The sequence below is a fragment of the Orussus abietinus genome, unplaced genomic scaffold (assembly GCF_000612105.2).
Source record: "Orussus abietinus isolate OABI.00-Male unplaced genomic scaffold, Oabi_2.0 scaffold105, whole genome shotgun sequence".
Classification (NCBI taxonomy): Eukaryota; Metazoa; Arthropoda; class Insecta; order Hymenoptera; family Orussidae; genus Orussus; species Orussus abietinus.
Window position 1 is genome coordinate 29,649 of NW_019394307.1, and position 18,307 is coordinate 47,955.

General features: G+C 33.7%; 2 protein-coding genes across 6 annotated transcripts; both read left to right on the forward strand.

The window, feature by feature from the left end:
- Nucleotides 1-228: 228 nt before the first annotated feature.
- Nucleotides 229-3,996, forward strand: LOC105696078 (mitochondrial amidoxime-reducing component 1). The gene is made up of 7 exons (XM_012418247.1): nt 229-303; nt 1,076-1,664; nt 2,382-2,630; nt 2,713-2,836; nt 2,906-3,111; nt 3,627-3,698; nt 3,834-3,996. Exons 2-7 carry the CDS (start codon nt 1,306-1,308, stop codon nt 3,964-3,966), a joined length of 1,143 nt encoding a protein of 380 aa, XP_012273670.1. The 5' UTR covers nt 229-303; nt 1,076-1,305; the 3' UTR covers nt 3,967-3,996.
- Nucleotides 3,997-5,707: 1,711 nt separating this feature from the next.
- Nucleotides 5,708-17,688, forward strand: LOC105696082 (alpha-N-acetylglucosaminidase). 5 transcript variants are annotated; one of them, XM_012418257.1, is made up of 15 exons: nt 5,708-5,744; nt 7,138-7,353; nt 8,458-8,618; nt 10,029-10,228; nt 10,406-10,627; nt 10,928-11,155; nt 11,229-11,292; nt 13,207-13,352; nt 13,664-13,748; nt 13,836-13,985; nt 14,051-14,193; nt 14,452-14,611; nt 14,767-14,957; nt 16,737-17,113; nt 17,196-17,688. In XM_012418257.1, the coding sequence occupies exons 2-15, from the start codon at nt 7,275-7,277 to the stop codon at nt 17,294-17,296; spliced, it is 2,307 nt and encodes a 768-aa protein (XP_012273680.1). In that variant the 5' UTR covers nt 5,708-5,744; nt 7,138-7,274; the 3' UTR covers nt 17,297-17,688. The 5 variants fall into 5 exon arrangements, with proteins under 5 accessions (XP_012273680.1, XP_012273682.1, XP_012273679.1 ...); XM_012418259.2 differs by having other exon boundaries at nt 5,730-5,754; XM_012418256.1 differs by lacking the exon at nt 5,708-5,744 and adding an exon at nt 5,893-5,976.
- The last annotated feature ends 619 nt before the right edge of the window (nt 17,689-18,307 follow it).

Consider the following 18,307-nt stretch of genomic DNA (forward strand, 5'->3'; position numbering starts at 1 on the left):
GACGGTGGCAGATGCCAGACCACTACCGGACTCATTCACTTACGATTTTCAAGTAGAAGTGATGCAAATTATTTGAAACATTTCACTGCAACTTTCCAAACGTAATCGGCAGCAAAGTTAATTAATTATTTATTTACAAGAAAGTGAAATACCAAACGCAACAATTGAATGCAATTTCCTTCTGTCATGTCACGACACGTGTTGTGATACGATACTAATTATGAGTTATTGAATTAAATTGTTTACTCACGGCGTTCATTTCTTTAGAGCCTATGAAAACGAAGATCCGTCGCTAAAATTGAGGTGAAAAATAAGTGCCCTTTGTACTGATTTTCCAAATAATCATTAAGAATCACATCTGAAACTGAATAGAAAATGTGGAGTGTTACGAATAACTTTCGCGACATGATTAAATTATTATTCTTCAGCATTCATATTCATTAAATTCAATGCACTAAAATCATAATTGATACTAGATGTGCACACAGTTTCAAAAGGTATTAATCCTTCACTGATCGGTAGTACATCTGCAGTCATTGCCGTACTAATGATTTTCTGTGCCCTGAGTAAACACTTTTTTACATGAACAAATGTAATGTACAATTTGCGGTATTTTTTTTTAAATATATATCGTCGTGATTCGTTTCTTAGGAATACAAATTACTCTCTTGACATATATATCTTTTATTTCTAAATATTTTGGCTACATATTATCTCTACTAGAAACTGGTAACACTTACTACACTTACACTAGTAGTAACGAGAAACACTTGTAAGAAATAAACATTTATTGGAATTAATATAGTCCGCATAATTTATTAAAAACAAATATAAAATGCAATCTGTTATTACAATTGATAAATGACTGAACATGAGAACTTTTCTGTCCAGAATGAGATTTAACCAAACATATGACACTTATGGTATCGTCCTCGATCAAATATCATTGTATGTCAAACATACGTACATGATTATATTATATATTACAATCTTCTGAAATCACCATTTTCTATATAGCACATCACACTTAACCGATTCGCATATCATTAACTACAAAACTTTTATCCTCGTACAGATAACAACAGTAAAGATTTGATTTCTCCTCGTATGAACAACTTGAACTAACTGAAATTATTTATGGAACAAATGAATATAAGTGGATTGGAAAGGAATATAAGTGGATAGCACATCACACTTAACCGATTCGCATATCATTAACTACAAAACTTTTATCCTCGTACAGATAACAACAGTAAAGATTTGATTTCTCCTCGTATGAACAACTTGAACTAACTGAAATTATTTATGGAACAAATGAATATAAGTGGATTCTGGAAAATTAGTGTTATAACCATTGGCCTTAGTACCGGTTTTATGGTATTTCTTTCGAAATATAAGCTTTATTTATCATTACCACCTGAAAAAGATAAAGACGAAGACAGTAATTTGAAATTAGAACTTGACCGAAATCAGAAACATGTTTCTAATGCAGAAGACAATGATATAATCCCAGAACTTCCACAACCAAGATGGACTAAAGTTGGTAAGGTGGCCAAGCTCTTCTTCTATCCTTTGAAGTCAGGCAGTGGAATAGAAATAAGTAACTGCAACTTTACGGAGTTTGGAATCAGCGTTGAAGAAGAAGCTTTCATACTTCAAGACAGGTTCGTTTCACAAAGTCTGATAAATCTGAATGTCAATGGTAAGTTACCTAGTAGTCGAATTTTATTTAATTAAAGACTTGAGAGTGACGATTACGCAAACAACCGTAGAAACAAAACACTTAAAATGATATGAAAGTGGCATCGGCGAATCAATTGTTTATAAAACTTCTATGCAAATTGGGTGTACCGAATTGCTTGAAATTTTACCACGTGAGAATGGGGACCCTAAAAAGATTCTGGCATTTGAGAAATTTGATTTTGTATAAAAAATTAACGAAATGTTTATAAACAAATTTAAAAAAAATGAAATGTCATGGACGTTAGGACTTTTTTAAGGACCTCATATTCATATGGAAAAATTTCAAATGGGTCAATTTCAAAAGTGCCTATTTAGAATATAATTTCGATTTACACCCTGAATAGTATTTAGTTTCGTCCTTCGTTCAGTTTATTTTTATATTTTACAGTAATAGATACTACTTCAAACATTTACGATATTTTAATCTCAACTCTTTAATCGAAAATTGTAAAGAACATATTACGAAATTCGTTTCATTCTTTCTTGAAACTCGTCTCATGTAGGCAAAATCAACAATTTAAAGAAAACGAGTCCGTTGCCGTTCTATGTTGAGCGCTAAAGTTTTCTGAATTGTTACAACGTTTCATTTTGATATGATGATATTAATAAAACGTTTCCTGAAACTGATTCGATTTTAGAATGTTCATTATTTACGATGAAATCAAGGGGCGTTTTGTCACCGCCAGACAACATCCCACTTTGATCCTGGTGAAACTTCTCATTGTGAATAGTACTCAAGTAAAGTTAAAAGCTCCTGGGATGCCTGATGTCATATTTGAAATTCCGAAGTTAAAAAAATTTGAACGTCTTGTCAAATGTTACATGTGGTGGGACGAGCCACTAAAATGTATCGATTGTGGTCCCGAGGCTGCAAAATGGATATCGAGGTTGGTTTTATTTAATGTTCAATTACATTTCAAAACTGTTTTGCATTTAAAGCGTACGTTCCAATGCTAATACTGATTTCAGATACGTACTCGGAGAGAATACTGGCTATCGTTTGGGATATTCCCATGATCGCAATAGACATATACTCAAAGGTCCATGGAAACGGTTCACTAAAGTTTATAAAACCTTAAGGAACCAAGACACGGTAAAACAATTTATTATATATAATACTTAAACGATTGCATTTTCAATTAATTTACGATTCACTCTTTAGGGTATTTTTTCAGATTTGGCGAGTTACATGCTAATAACCGAATCTTCGATGGATCAATTGAACCAAAGACTAGAAAAATCAATCCCAGCGTTACAGCTAAGACCTAATTTATTGGTTTCTGGATCACAGCCTTTTGCGGAAGATAATTGGGAATGGATCAAAATTGGAAAACATGTCATTCTTAGAAATATCAAACCCTGTCCAAGGTGTTAACTTTGAAATATGTTGACGTAATATTTAAACCCCGTCGTCGTTGGTACTTATATTCTTCATCGATACTGAAGTTTCAAATTAACTGTGATGAATGCACGGATGATCCTCACTGTTTAGACATTTTCATATTTTAGTGGAAACTAGTACAACAGAACGTTTTTAGTGCATGAAATAACATGAAGAAGTACGAATAGCAAAATTACAAGACTCGTACATTGATATCAACTTATTCAAAGTTTACGTCATTTGATCAATAGCACGCGAATTATTACATCAAGATAACATACTCATTATGAATGTGCTGTTTAACCTGTTGCAATTTATGTCCAGTGACATTCTATATGGTTAATTGATCATAACGTAATGTCAGTTCGCTTTGATTGCAGAAAAGTTAAAACAGATGTAGATAGTAAAAATGCTGCATTTGAACTTATTATCCCACGATGAACTGTAGATAATCTATATGCATTCCCTGCAATTCGAAATATATACTCCTACTTTGTTTAAGGTGTTCTATGGTACGAGTCGACCCATATACTGGTATTCAAGATGCTGAAGAACCATTGAAAACTTTGAAAACGTACGTACCCTTTGCTGTTGAAAACACAAATTATATTAATTTTCTATTATTCGTTAAAGTATGTATATTAATTTTTTGTTATTCCCCCTGCCTAAAACACTGCAAAGATATTATATTAGATCTATTTTGTTTAAGTTTCAGGCAACAAACGGATTCGGAAAAAGTTGCCGTTGATGGAACCGCGCCCATATTTGGTGTTTATTGTGGTTTATATCACGGTGGCAAAGTCGCAATTAATGATGAAATTTTTGTTCATGTACCTAGTTAAAAGAGAGTTTTCTATAGGCCTTGATTAAATATCATAGTGTAGTGTGCGAATCAGATACTTTAATATAAAAAAAAGAAAGAAATAATATTATATTTGCTTCATAATTTGTTAAAATTGACTTCTGAACGTGTAGATCTTATTTTAGTTATCGTTTGCTTAATATTTATTGTTTTCTAGACTTCGCATGTCATAAGAAAGATATCCACTGCCTTAAGAAAATAAAATTACGAACACAATACATTTCTTTAAATGTGTACCATATTCTTATTGAATAGAAATCATTACGCATTGATACTTCCAAACGTTTGCACAATTGGAATTTTAGAATTATGAAAGATAAAACATGAACAAAAATATATTACACCTCACATGAAAATCTTCTTCTTAAATGCTGAAAAGATTCATGTAAATAATATACAGTAAACTCCCGTATATCGCTTATCCCTACAACGCGAATTTCTATAACGCGCCAAAGATACTGCCCTAGGCGCGACTGTTGTATGATTTAGGTGATATGAGAGGGTCATTCTATACATCAAAATATGAAAATATTTATAAAACTTTGCTTTAAACTGAGTGCACCGAATTATTTGAAATATCTCCACGTGATTATGAAGGCCCTAATGAAGAATGCGATGCTCGTGAAATTTCATTTTCCAAAGAAAAATTTTGTTTATTTCTCCTAGACTAGAACCAAGATCGCATTTTTTTTTTAATAATGAAATTTCACGAGCATTACGTTCTTCCTTATTTAGGGCCTCCATAATCACATACTGAAGTTTCCAACGATTTGGTGCATCCAGTTTGTAGAGAAGTTGTATAAATATTTTGAAATTTTATGTATGTTAAATGACCTTTGCATATCACCTTAAAACTTGAAAGAATCTCGCACGTCGCGATTGAGTCAAATTTTAAGGTCCGTACCTTGCCCTCCCTAATAATTGAAAAATCACTTCCCAAATGGACTATACATTCGGCTTCTGCATCGTTTATCGTACAGTTTTTTCTGTAAACTTAACAGATTTTTTTTTCTCCGTGGTCGAACGCTGATTGATTAGACAAATAGTCCTATTCGTTTTTGGAAACGTCACTTTTCGGTATACCCCTCTTGTGGGGCATATAGGATCGACCTAGGGACATAAAGGACTACATATCAGCACTGTCTGCTTGCTATTAATGAGGTTTTAAAAGATTATGATAGTCTACTATCATCAAATATCTAAATTCCACAATCTAATTTTGTTGCCTGAAATGCGTATTCAGACAACAAAATTAGATTGTGGAATTTAGATAATTGATGATAGTAGACTATCACAACCTTGTAAAACCTTATTAATAGCACTTTCAAATGCCTGTAGTATCATCTGTGTGCCTGTACTATCATCAAATATCTAAATTCCACAATCTAATTTTGTTACCTGAAATGCGTATTCAGACAACAAAATTAGATTGTGGAATTTAGATAATTGATGATAGTAGACTATCATAACCTTGTAAGACCTTATTAATAGCACTTTCAAATGCCTGTAGTAAATCAACACAAATTAAAAGTCTTCAATCACTTTAGAAACAATGGAAATAAGAAAATATTACAAGATTTACCTTACGAATCACTTTTTTCGATAATACAACGGAACTTACTGACGAAACGACGACTTCTTACCGCGAACTTATAAAGAGCAATACGACGTTTAATGTACACTAACACCGAACAGATGGCAGCACCTATAGCAGAAATATAAACGAAGACCTCTGTGCCCCATTCTCCTCTACTTAAGGTAATATGAGGTAATCGAAGGAGAAGGAAAGTAAGATTTACACTAATTTGTGTCCCACAATCTCGAAATCCTGAGAACGGATTTGTATACTTTTTCCAATGCGCTACTAAATTTACATTGATTAGACCAGCTTATACGTTACTGCTCCCAAGAATAACCTGACAGCCAGAGGTCACACCGACTTATCGACAGAGACACGTTATCACGAATACTAAGATTACAAACTTCTCAGGTTTGATGTCGTTCATAAACATTTTCGACGACTTAATCGAGAAGCCGTTTATTCACTTTTCTTCTTTGTACCATTCGTTTCCTCGGGCATTGACTCGATTGTTATATGTATACATACATAGCTTTCAACGAAGCAAAGTTAAACCATTGAATAGTAGAACCATAAGATACAGAGCAATCTTGAAACAGACTATTGAAAACACCGACAAGGGTAAAGGTCGAGATTATTCGTCCCGCCACTAACTTCAAACATTTTGAAGTAGCTTCAAGTGAGATCAAAGTTAGTGCTCCAGTGTTCCTGCCACGAGCCACTGCAACTGCCACTACATAAGTACATGGTATAAAAAAATCCAACTTAGAGTATCTGTGCAGTTGGAAGCATAAAAATAATTACACAAGATAATGTCTTTCATTGTCAGATCTGGGATGTAGAAAGAAAAAAGTTTGAATCAAATAATTCAACGATCAAATCATTGCAGATATGAATAGTAATTTCAACCATACATTGTTGGAAGAAAAAATCGCAGTACCTACAAGTAAAAATCATATAAATTATAGGCAAACATACAATGTTTGCAATAATGTAACAAGATAATAATTAAATTTAGGTGTAGTAAATACTTGTAATTACCGACATATTGCCATAGTCACTTTACATGGTGTTAAACGATACATGTGGTTATCGGACATACATAGCTTTGATGTCTTACGCAGTTTTTTATTGGCGAGCAGTGTATTTTTACTTAATAAGTCATTTAGAAATGATAGACTTTTGAGGAGATTAATGAGAATGCACGAGAAGAAAATATATTTTTTACTTTTTCCATTATTCAGTCTAACAATTTCGAGTTATGTGTTTAAATTGATTTCACGAATGCCGACTGAATATTTCTTCAATTGACTGCTGTATTCGTGAAGAATCCTTGTATTTCACTTCGTGCAGATTCTTTTTTACTTTAAAATGCGTCATTTTGCATAAACGTGTACTAGGGAAAACGTACATTTCTTTTAAACTTTATACATGAATTAGTTAATTCATACGCGTCATCATTTCGATCATGTACAGTATGTCATTCACAGAAAAGCAGAATGCGCGCATTTTAATCTTATACTTTCATTGAAATTAAAGGATATAATACTGGATGTTTTCGAATGTTGATAGGATGAAGAGGAAATTCCAATTAAATCGCAGCTTTAGATAATACTCAACCAGTCTATGAATTAATCAATTAGTGTCCATACGTACAGTCCATAAGTACGGACATAGAAGGACAATTGAATTCAATTTTTGCTGAAGCAATGAGGGCTGCAATGATGAAGCAATTAATCATCATTTTCGGATGTGTCATAATATCCCTCAGAACAACAAATGGAGACGGTAAATTTTCTAATGTCTCTTATTGTATAAAACATTAATAGAGTAGTACGTTTTATGTTAAATCGGGATACTTCTTGAATTTAGTAATAAAATACATAATATCAACTACCTACATTAACGCAATAATTGGCCTAACTGCTGTTTATATTTATCCCTAATCGGATAAGTGGAAAAACGATACCGCCTGTTAAGTAAGTACAGATACAAGAAACGCTCTTTAAAGTTAGACCAGCATTAATGTACAAAAATTAATGACACAATTTGCCGGTCGCGCAATGCTTTTTTTTATATATATAAACGATCGATTCTATTCCGATAATCGATGAATATCTCAGCTACTCCCATCGAAATAAATGGTAATTTACCACTGGTAAGGCTGGTTCTTACCAGTCGTAGAAGCAAAACCTGTTGTCAATTACGTAAGTTGATGAACAAACTTGAATAGCCTGCTCCAAGCCATCCATCTAACTCAATATCGATAATGCTACAATAAATAAAATAGATACCTACTAGTTGAAATATGCACTTCCTGCTGTCAAATACTACTTAACTAGCCGTTTGAGTCCCACGCGCCGCTTTCGCGCTCTTCAGATTTCATGTCAAAAAACTCAGTGCATTTGAACGATACCGACAATTGACCGCGCACTCACAATCTGACGAAACGCGCTCAACTTTCCAGACGAATTTGTCAACACAGAATAAATAGAGCGCTATCGCGCCGCTTGGATCTTTTCGCATCCCATTCAGAAAGCGCTATTGCGCTGTTCGGCTATTTTCGATCGTGTTTTTTTAAAAACCTCTGGTACTCAAACGGCTGGTATCATTATAAAGGAAGGCGCCATAAGCAACATGTTACTAATTGAAGTGACCCGTTACATACTTTCGTACGAAACTGAACACATATTTCGTATTTAATCAGCGTTTTTAAGAATCGTGCATTGAAGTATTGTCATTGATGCTTCACATTAACTCTCCACCTTTGTAAAACTTATTTTGATAAATACATGTAAAATCTCTCAGTTATTATGTGTCTATAGTATAAAATAAACAAAATAATTACTGTTAAGTGTTATGAGAAATAAATAGCAAATATTATTTCTACAGCATTCCAAGATACATTGGGACATTTGAAGCCTCGTTCATCATACAAGGAGCAACTTAATGCCGCCACTCTTGTACGAAACCGACTATTAGGAAGTTATTCGTCTGCTTTTATTCTGGATCTCATACCAAATTTAGGACCAGAGGGAAAGGATACATTTCAGGTAATATATTCTTGGTATCAGGTGCATGAGGTGAAGAGTATTAAGGTGAAGTGAAACCCCCTTCAAATCAGTCGATTCGAATACAACACTTTTTTTTAAGGGTATTGGACCAAACTGTCCGAAACTTTGACACATCACTCCTGATCATTTAAGAATTGTCCTGACACATTCAAAATTTGGATTTTTCAACAAAATTTTTTAACTCAGTTCAGACCAGAACCAAAATGGTGTCGAGTTCTCATATTTCGATCAATATACAATTATCGAAGGCTCTGATATGAGAATCGAAAGGGTCAGGACAATTTTACGGCAATTTAGAACACTCTGGTAATCGATAAACTCGCATTTGAACGGGATAAAGGCAAAAAAAGTGTTGTATGCGCTTCTATGCTAAAACGATGGAAATACGAGGTCTCGGGGTGAAAATTTAATTGACTTGGAAATCACAGATGGCGCAGGGTATCCCTCTGCAGTCAATTAGGGTCCCAGAAAGCACGAATACAGAGGATTTCTGGAGTTTTACTTCGATTTCTTGATATTTATTGTACGAAAACGACAAGTGGAGTATATGCCATTTGATACAATATCCAATATAACTCGACACAGCTGTCAATATAAAAACGAACGTCGGCAACATAGGCATTTAGAAAAATCGTCTTTATTGACGTCGACCAAGTTCCTCGATGTGTTTCACTTCACCTTAACACATTCGCGACCGGCAAATTTTATCCGTTTCAAATACTGAGTACCGGCGAAAATAATGAAATTCTGAAACTGGTTGCCGCAAACTTGTATCGTTAAAGCAAGCATAAAAGTGATAAAGTTTGTGCGCCACGCCGGCTAATAATTAGTGAGCCTACTAACAATAAGCAGGACGTGATTCACGTCAGCGGCAATCATGAATAGAATTTAAAATGACGTGAATTCTCGTCAGTGGCAACCAGGAATAGAATTTAAAAATACGTGAATTCACGTCAGCGGTCGCGAATGTGTTAATGAAAAAAGCATATAAGTAATTCTAGGTTAAACTGAATGAAAATGGCATTTCATTATGTTATAATAAATTAGACGAATGTATATTTAATCATACTTCCGTAATTTCAAGAACTTCAACAATGCGGTTTATTAAATAAATTTTTAAACAATATTTAAATATCCTCAAAAATCATATATCGTATAAAAATGGACATCGCCATGTCGCAAAGGTACGCACACTGTTAGTATAACTTTAAATAATTGTACAAAAAATATCAAAATATCCCTTTAAAGAATTAACGTTTGTCTTCTTTAATACTTTGAGATATTAGAAAAAGATTATTCCAAAACTGATTCATTCGCGCAGGAAATATTTGGGTCATGCTTGTTAATTCAACTTTCATTTAGTACCTCGTTTTTCTGTTTCAACTGTAGGTGGTCAAGAAGGATATAGGTATTATAAAAAATACAATCTATATTACTGGAACTTCTGGAGTAGCTATAACATGGGGTATGAATTACTATTTGAAGAATTACTGCAATATATGCCTCTCATGGGATAACATGCCAGCGGGTGTTAAAAAACTTCCGGTTCCATTACCAGATGTCAACGTCACAATTACTTCCAATGACAGGTATATTAATCTCTATGTTGGCATTATTCGTGTACATATATTTATTATTAGTATTACTTTCCGAAGCATTACTAAGAAATGTAAATACATAACATTTCTCTTGGTAAATATATCCTAGTACAAATATATTTGGCTTGAAATTCTACCAAATTTCTCGTTATCAATTGATTTTCACAGATTTAGATTCTATCAGAACGTGGTTACTACTGCATATAGCATGATGTCATATGGAAAAGCCGAATGGATAGCTCATATCGATTGGATGGCATTGAACGGAATAAATATTGCTTTAGCCTTAAATGCTCAAGAAGCAGTTTGGAAATATGAAGTATTTCGTAAGTTGAATCTCACGGACAGCGAAATAGACGAACACTTTGGAGGTCCAGCATTTTTACCTTGGTGAGTAAAACAGACCATAATGATTAAATAACCTTTAATAAAATTCATATCAATGTCATTGTAATAATTTGAAATACATCTTGTGACTAAAACTTTTTAATATTATTGGGTTGACCGGAAAGTTCGTTCCGATTTTTAAGTCTTAATGCTACCTATCGAAAATCGGCACGAACTTTCCGGATAACCCGATGCATGTATATTTTTAATGATAAATATGTGGCATTCGTGTGAACGTAAATTTGATATTTGTTATTACAATGCCTACGTAACATACTTTAATTTACCGGTTATATATTTAAGGTCGCGAATGGGAAATATTCGAGGTTGGGGAGGTCCTCTATATGAGTACTTTCATTACACCAGCATTAACATTCAAAAAACAATACTCAACCAAATGCGAAGCATTGGAATAGTTTCTGTGCTACCAGCATTCAATGGTTTTGTCCCCAGAGCATTTTCCAGAATCTTTCCGAATGCAAAATTAGTTAAATTGGGCAAGTGGAATAATTTCGATGATCAATACTGCTGGTGAGGATGTTGTATATGAAGCAGCTACATAAAATTCCGTAAACTTTAAACGATCTTCATAACGCCTTTTTAGCCCATATCTACTCGATCCTACGGATCCATTATTCCAAATCATCGGACACTCTTTTCTTCAAGCGGTATGTTGAAATATTTATACTTGGAGCTTTTGTAAAATATGTTATTACAGATTATTGAGAAAGTTAAAATGTTCATTAATTTAAACGTACGTCTATGATAGTAACTGTTCAACATTTTTATTGTAAACCCGGTATAAAGGCTTGAATACAATAGGATTCAATGTCTCATAGTTTCAACGTAAAAGTGATGATTTTTCTATTCTATTTAATACCTGATTTTTCTCTCCAGGTCCAATTCCCACAACAGGAATATATTTTCTGTGAATCAATTATAATCTATTCTCCTTTTGTATTCTGATTTTTGTGCAATTCCGAAAAGAGGAATATATTTCTGCTTTGTTTAATTCCTTCTAGTCCGGTAAGAAATGTCGATATTAAATTGTTTCGTATTCTGTTCACAGGAATACATTATAGGAATGCCTAATTCCTTCCAATTCCTTTAAAAAATTTGTATATTCAATTGCATTGAATTCTTTTTTTGGAATATAAGTTTATAAGTTCAAATTTAAATCAATTCCACTTTATATACCCGAGAGATTAAGTAGTTGAATTCCAATATTTGAGATTGGTTTCAAATGTATTGTTTTCTCCTGAATTCCAAATATAAATTTGATTAAACCTCATGCATTTTAAAAAGTATTTACTAAATAAACATGAAATTTCACATTTTTTATGTGCGAAAGTGAGGAGAAGGTATCATTGGAAAGAATTGTAAAAAATTGCCATTGTAATTTACGCAATAATTAGTTACGCCTTTAATGTCAATACACGGAAAGAAATAATTTTATTATAATTACTATAGTGACATGGTCAAAGTACTGTGGTAAATGAAACCGCATAAATAGTGAAATTGACCACATAGAATGATAAACGTAACCTTGCCAATAGGTACTGTGTCCATGGCGCTGGGCTTAAAAGGTGCAGTAGTAATCAACATTTCAAATGGTAATATTAACTTTATGAACAGCTTATAATAACTATAATAAGATACAAGGTTTATCTGGTAGCTGTAACCACAATTATGGTAAGACTTTACATATTGCAAGGTTACTCTAAACTTGCTTATGTAATTACGGAAACAATGGTTTGGCACCATTAGTTTCGACAGAACCACCAGATGGCCAAACTTCTCACAGGCCATGCAGACAGTTCGTTTGCATATAAGACCTGTTATTATTCCTTGCATTTATGTTATAATGACCCTACCCCTTCTCGAAGGAGAGGGAAAAGGGAAGTTATCATCGAGAAAGCATCCTTTTGAGCATAAAATATTATTTTACTACTTAAGGTAGAAATATATGAGGATACTGACAGGAACTTAAGTATAACGTACGTAATCATAAAAATCGAATTTTTTTCGTTTTTTTCTTTTTTCCGTGGAAATAAAAAAATTTGTTTCAATTCCACAAGGAGTATTGAGATTCATATTCCTTTGCCTATTCCAATTCTCGTATTTTTGAATTCCTTCGAATCTCATTCCCCTCTATTTTTCAGAGTGAATTGATAGGAATTAGATTTTGCTTTTTTCTTTTATCGCCAATGGAATGAAGGGCAATGGAAAAATCAGGTATTCAGTGGAATTAAAATTTTTAATTCCAATGAATTCCAGCCTTCTTACCGGGAAGCTCTTTGATACTTAAACTGCATAGTCAACACTGTGAATACGAAGATGAAAAATGCAATAACGTTTTACTCTTGCAAAATCATATTGAAGCATAATATGTGTAAAACATATTTTCAGAACACATCAAGTTAAAATTTTTATTTGATTTACGAACCATTTGTATATATTTTCCTGATATATATTTTTACAATTAAAATTCGTTTGCACTTGATAACTTGGTGACCCAAATAAATGCAGTCTAGAATAAGGAATTAATAATAAAAGACGTAAACGATGATTTGCTCTTTTAGTACAATAAAACATTCGGCACCGAGCATGCCTACATCGTCGACATCTATAATGAGAACGACCCCCAAGTCAGCGATCCAGAAAGTTTGACAAACATTTCACGTGCTGTGTTTTCAATGTTAACAAGTTTCGATTCTCAAGCAGTTTGGTATGAAACATGTTCTTTCATTCATTCATACATCCCCATGATATGCCCATATAAATAATACTGGACTTAAATTGATTACCTAGAAAGATCCATCGCGAAGAAAATAAAAAAGCTTGATTCTTTGACTATTTAAAACAAACATTAAACCTGACAATTAAAAATCCCAGATTCGTATTGAAGTCATTCACTTCTGTGTTCACCTGCTTTTTTTGCATTTTGCGTTATTATGAAAAGTATAAAAATTATAAAAATCAATGTTATCTGTTAATCATCCGTGGGCAGATTCTACCGATTTTCTTAACATTCTACAGGTTCACTCAAGGGTGGATGTTCGTTCACAATATGACTTATTGGACAGAACCACGTGTTAAAGCGTATGTAACCGCTGTTCCAAAAGTAAGTCACTGGGATATGGAAATTACAATCACACGCTAGGAAACGTAAATGTAACAATACTTTTATATTTTATATGCATTTTTCTAGGGAAGGATGGTAGTGTTCGATCTTCAATCAGAGCAATTTCCTCAATACGAGAGATTGAACTCGTACTATGGTCAACCCTTCATCTGGTGCATGCTTCACAATTTTGGCGGAACCCTTGGAATGTTCGGGTCCGCTAATGTTATAAACAACGTAAGAAGCTCTTGTTACTCAATTTCTCGTCATTCGTGTCGTCCTGACTGTGGCTGATTATTTAGAGAGTTTTCGAAGCAAGGACAATGAAAAATAGTACAATGGTTGGTACCGGACTTACTCCAGAAGGCATTAATCAAAATTACGTGATCTACGATTTAATGATGGAAATGTCGTACAGGAAGGAACCCGTTAATTTGGATGAGTGGTAAGTTTTAATCAGATTTGGAATAGAAATTCACAGATTTCGGGTTCATTTAGCAGATTGAATTGATTCAGAAGAAAGAAAAGAAAGAATCTCAAAATTATTACTGGGCCATATATTTCCTGTTCGAGCGATGTTCGAACGTTCATTCATTTACTTCCGTACTTATACTTCCGTATATGAATAAACGTTTAGTGTTATTAATTTCATCTTCTCGTTCTTTTTTATATTAAAAGTTTTTTTATACGTACGCTTTGTTAGGTTTACGAAGTACTCGATCATAAGATATGGTTCACGTAACGAAAGCGCAGTTAAAGCTTGGGTGCAATTGGGAAAAACGATTTATAACTTCTCCGGGTTAGAAAGAATTAGAGGACACTATGCCATCACTATTCGGCCAACTTGGAAGTTCGTACCCTGGGTAATTATACGTATTATGTGCTTTGTTTAATTCACTAAAAAATAGTCTCTAATAACATTACAGTCTACTTAATTACAGTAAGTAATGGTTCAAGTTATCCAGAGATAAAATGTAACTTTCAATGTCAAGGACGAGTACCCACCTTTACATTTTAGGCATGGTACGATCGAGAATCGTTCCTACGAACGTGGGACACCTTCCTTGAAGCGAGAACTGACTTGGGAAAGAATTTTCTTTACAATCACGACGTAGTCGACTTCACGAGGCAAGCTCTTCAAGTTCGTGCCGATGGTATTTATCTGGATTTGGTGGAAGCAGTTTCCAATAATAACATCACGGCCTTTCGGTGAGCTTTCCGTTCTCGATATTCTCTACATTCATACCCTAAACTTTACATTTACGTCGTAAACCTTTTCTTAAAATCTTTAAATCGTGACCGTGTTAGAAAACCATTTGATTAAACAACTCCAGTAGTTTCGTAGATTACTTTGAATGACAACTGTCAATTTATTAGTTTGTTGCATAAGTAATGGCGTTTCTTTACACACTACGTTACATGTTAAAAACGCCATTACTTATGTATCAGCCTAATATATCCCCGCTGAAAACACTTTCGCATCAACAACACTCGCCGAGTACAAACTCTGAGTATATTGTTATGAATTTTTTGGGATTCTTCAATATAATACAATTTATTATCAAGATAATTCATATATTTGGGTTCTTTGTTGAAATCCAATTGTGTTGTAGTGTTTGAAAAGGGATTTCAAAGGAAAAGAGACTCGTATACTTCGACGGTTGTGTAGGGAATGTCGAATTTTACCATTTGCACTTCCTTCGTTGAGTTTAGACGACCTTGCGTGGTCACATCTTAAGAAAGAAAGGAGAAACGGGCTTCCGGTCTAATGTCTTTCTCGCGAAATGGTACCCGAGTCCAGTGTCAGCGTGAGAGCATCAGCGTGGGAACTTTTACGTGGGAAATCGCATAACAATACTCTACGTTAAGAATACTTCACATGTACTCTAAGTTAACACATTCACGACCGCTGACGTGAATTCACGTCTTTTCAAGTTCTATTTCTGGTTGCCGCTGACGTGAATCACGCCCTTTAATGATACAAATTTCAGAATTTCATTATTTTCGCCGGTACTCAGTATTTGAAACGGAAAAAACTTGCCGGTCGCGAATGTGTTAAGAATAGTTCACATATACTCTACGTTATGTTTCTAGATTCAATAAGCATTGAAACTGTTACAAAGCCAATTTATTACAGACGTCTGCTTCTCATACGATTTTTTTACCTCCCCAACATTATAATTTCAACATTTATAGATATTGGCAACTTCGCCACTTTTCTTTTATTTTACTATTATTCCTTCATATTTAAGTATAATGTATTGTCATTGAATAATAAGACGTTAAGTAATTCCTCAGCGAATCCCATTTGACGGGTCCATGCTAAAAATGTTATAACACTAAAATTGAGCAGATGTTTATTGAAACTGACATTTAAATAATTAATTATGAGCTATTATCTCACAGAATCCTAACAAGCCTTTTTGCTTCTTTCAGTTGCGCTTGCACTTGATAATTAAAATCTCTTAACATTTGCGGTGATTTGGAATTATTTTAATACAGCTTAAAGGGAACGAGAGTGTTAAGCTTATAAAAAGAAATTTGTTTTCAATAAAATACAGACCCGCCAAATAGAATTCGATAAGGAATCATTCGACATTTTATTATTAAATTACAATGCATCATATTTGAACTTAAAGGAGCAGTAATAGTACAAAAAAGAATCGGCGAATATGTTAAAATCTGTAGATGTAGAAGTTAAAATGACGGGGGGGAGGCGATCGGATAAGAAATAAACCAGTAGTAACTTGGCTTTCAAGTACTCTCTTGACTCTACCTAAATGAATCTTATTGAAATTATCCGAAAACTAGTAATTTCTCAAAAAATGTTTCCTTATGATAGCAACCGATTGGCCTCCTAGATTCATTATACAATACTTCTCTACTCGGCCACGGTTCATCTAAACGCGCTTGTTAATTTATTACAAAATTTGTCTAATTCTTTTCATGTACTTACTAATGACGTGCTGATGATTTTTTGTTGAATAGAAACAATTCTCGTCTCTGGTTGGAACTCCTTCAAGACCTTGAAGAAATCCTCGCTTCTGGGCCAAATTTCCTGCTAGTGAAGTACAATGTTCCTCGTGGCAGTAATTTGTTAGAGAAATTCTATTATAACTTCAACTTCTTAAATCTAATTTCGCTGTGGGGACCGAAAGGTGAAATCCGCGACTACGGCTGCAAGCAGTGGTCCGGTGTCGTGAAAGATTATTTTATCCCAAGATGGCTAGTATTTTTGAATGCTACTGAAACAGCTTTAAGAAACAATGTTAAGCTCAATACTACCGCAGTGTATGAGGACATTTTTAAACGGGTTGAATGGCCATTTAACCGCGCTTATCGGCAAGATTCGCCTTTTCCTGAAGGTACATCAAACTCATATTTAATTCTCAGTTATATACAAATGTATATCTTATCAATTTATGAATGATACCCTTTTCGTTTCAGGGAATAGTATCGAGATCGCGTTAAGGCTCAACAAAAAATGGAGACAAAACATACCAATGACCAGAGAAACATGGCCCACCTCTTCTGAATTTTATCTTTGAATTTCTTATTTTTAAATTTAGAAAATCATCCTAATCATGGAAAGATTTCCAATCTACAAAAATATCGAAAAAATCGAACTATATTAAATAAAATTCTGTTTGATGTTCTTGCTGCTAATAATTTTATTTACTAAACTGTAGTAATTTCTCGCCTTTAAATGCGATATTGTATCGAAATATGTTCCATTACTCCCCAATTAACTTTATAACAACTTTAGGTAAAAATTAACTAGGTTTACATTCTTTATTCGGATATTTTGTACGTCTGCAACCATTTTTATGAAATTCGATTAGCGTTATAAGTATGTAATATAAGTATGAAATCTTGTAAGTGAAATAATGTACAACATTCTTGCAATTGGGGTTAATAAAAGAGTAACATTTTGATGGTATTCACGTAACGTTACATAATGATGGATTACATAATACAGACTCAATTGAAACTCAAAGTATAAACACTGTAATGGACTTAAAAAATATGTTCAGTATTTTTCAAATCTCGGGTTGACATTTCGAGCATTACTTGAAAACAAAACTTCTTTTCTTCGGGAGAATAGGAATTCGATTAAAATAAATCGAAGGACAACATTTAACAAGCATGTCAGTGGCATTAAGTACAATCTAGATTGACTGTTTTAACTTAAAATATATTTGCAGGTGACTCTTAAATTCACTTACAAAAATAAATGGTATTTGATATTGAATGAAGTCAAGGAGATTGAAACAGTTTTGTAGAAATCTTTATGGTGTTTGCAAATCCGACACAAAAGCGGAAAATGGACAGTTTATTCAAATTTGTGCTTACGCATCTTTGGAGCGTAATCGCGTTTTACAAATAATTAGTTCACATGACCTCGCTACGAGAAATTGATTTTCCGCTTAGATGCATGCTTCGATAAGTAATCGAGTATACTGTCCCTGACCTCATAATATGAAACTCAATTCTAATAGGCAAGTACGGGACCAAAAGGAGAAGCATCGCGTTCGCGTGTCCGGTGAGTCTCGCTAGCG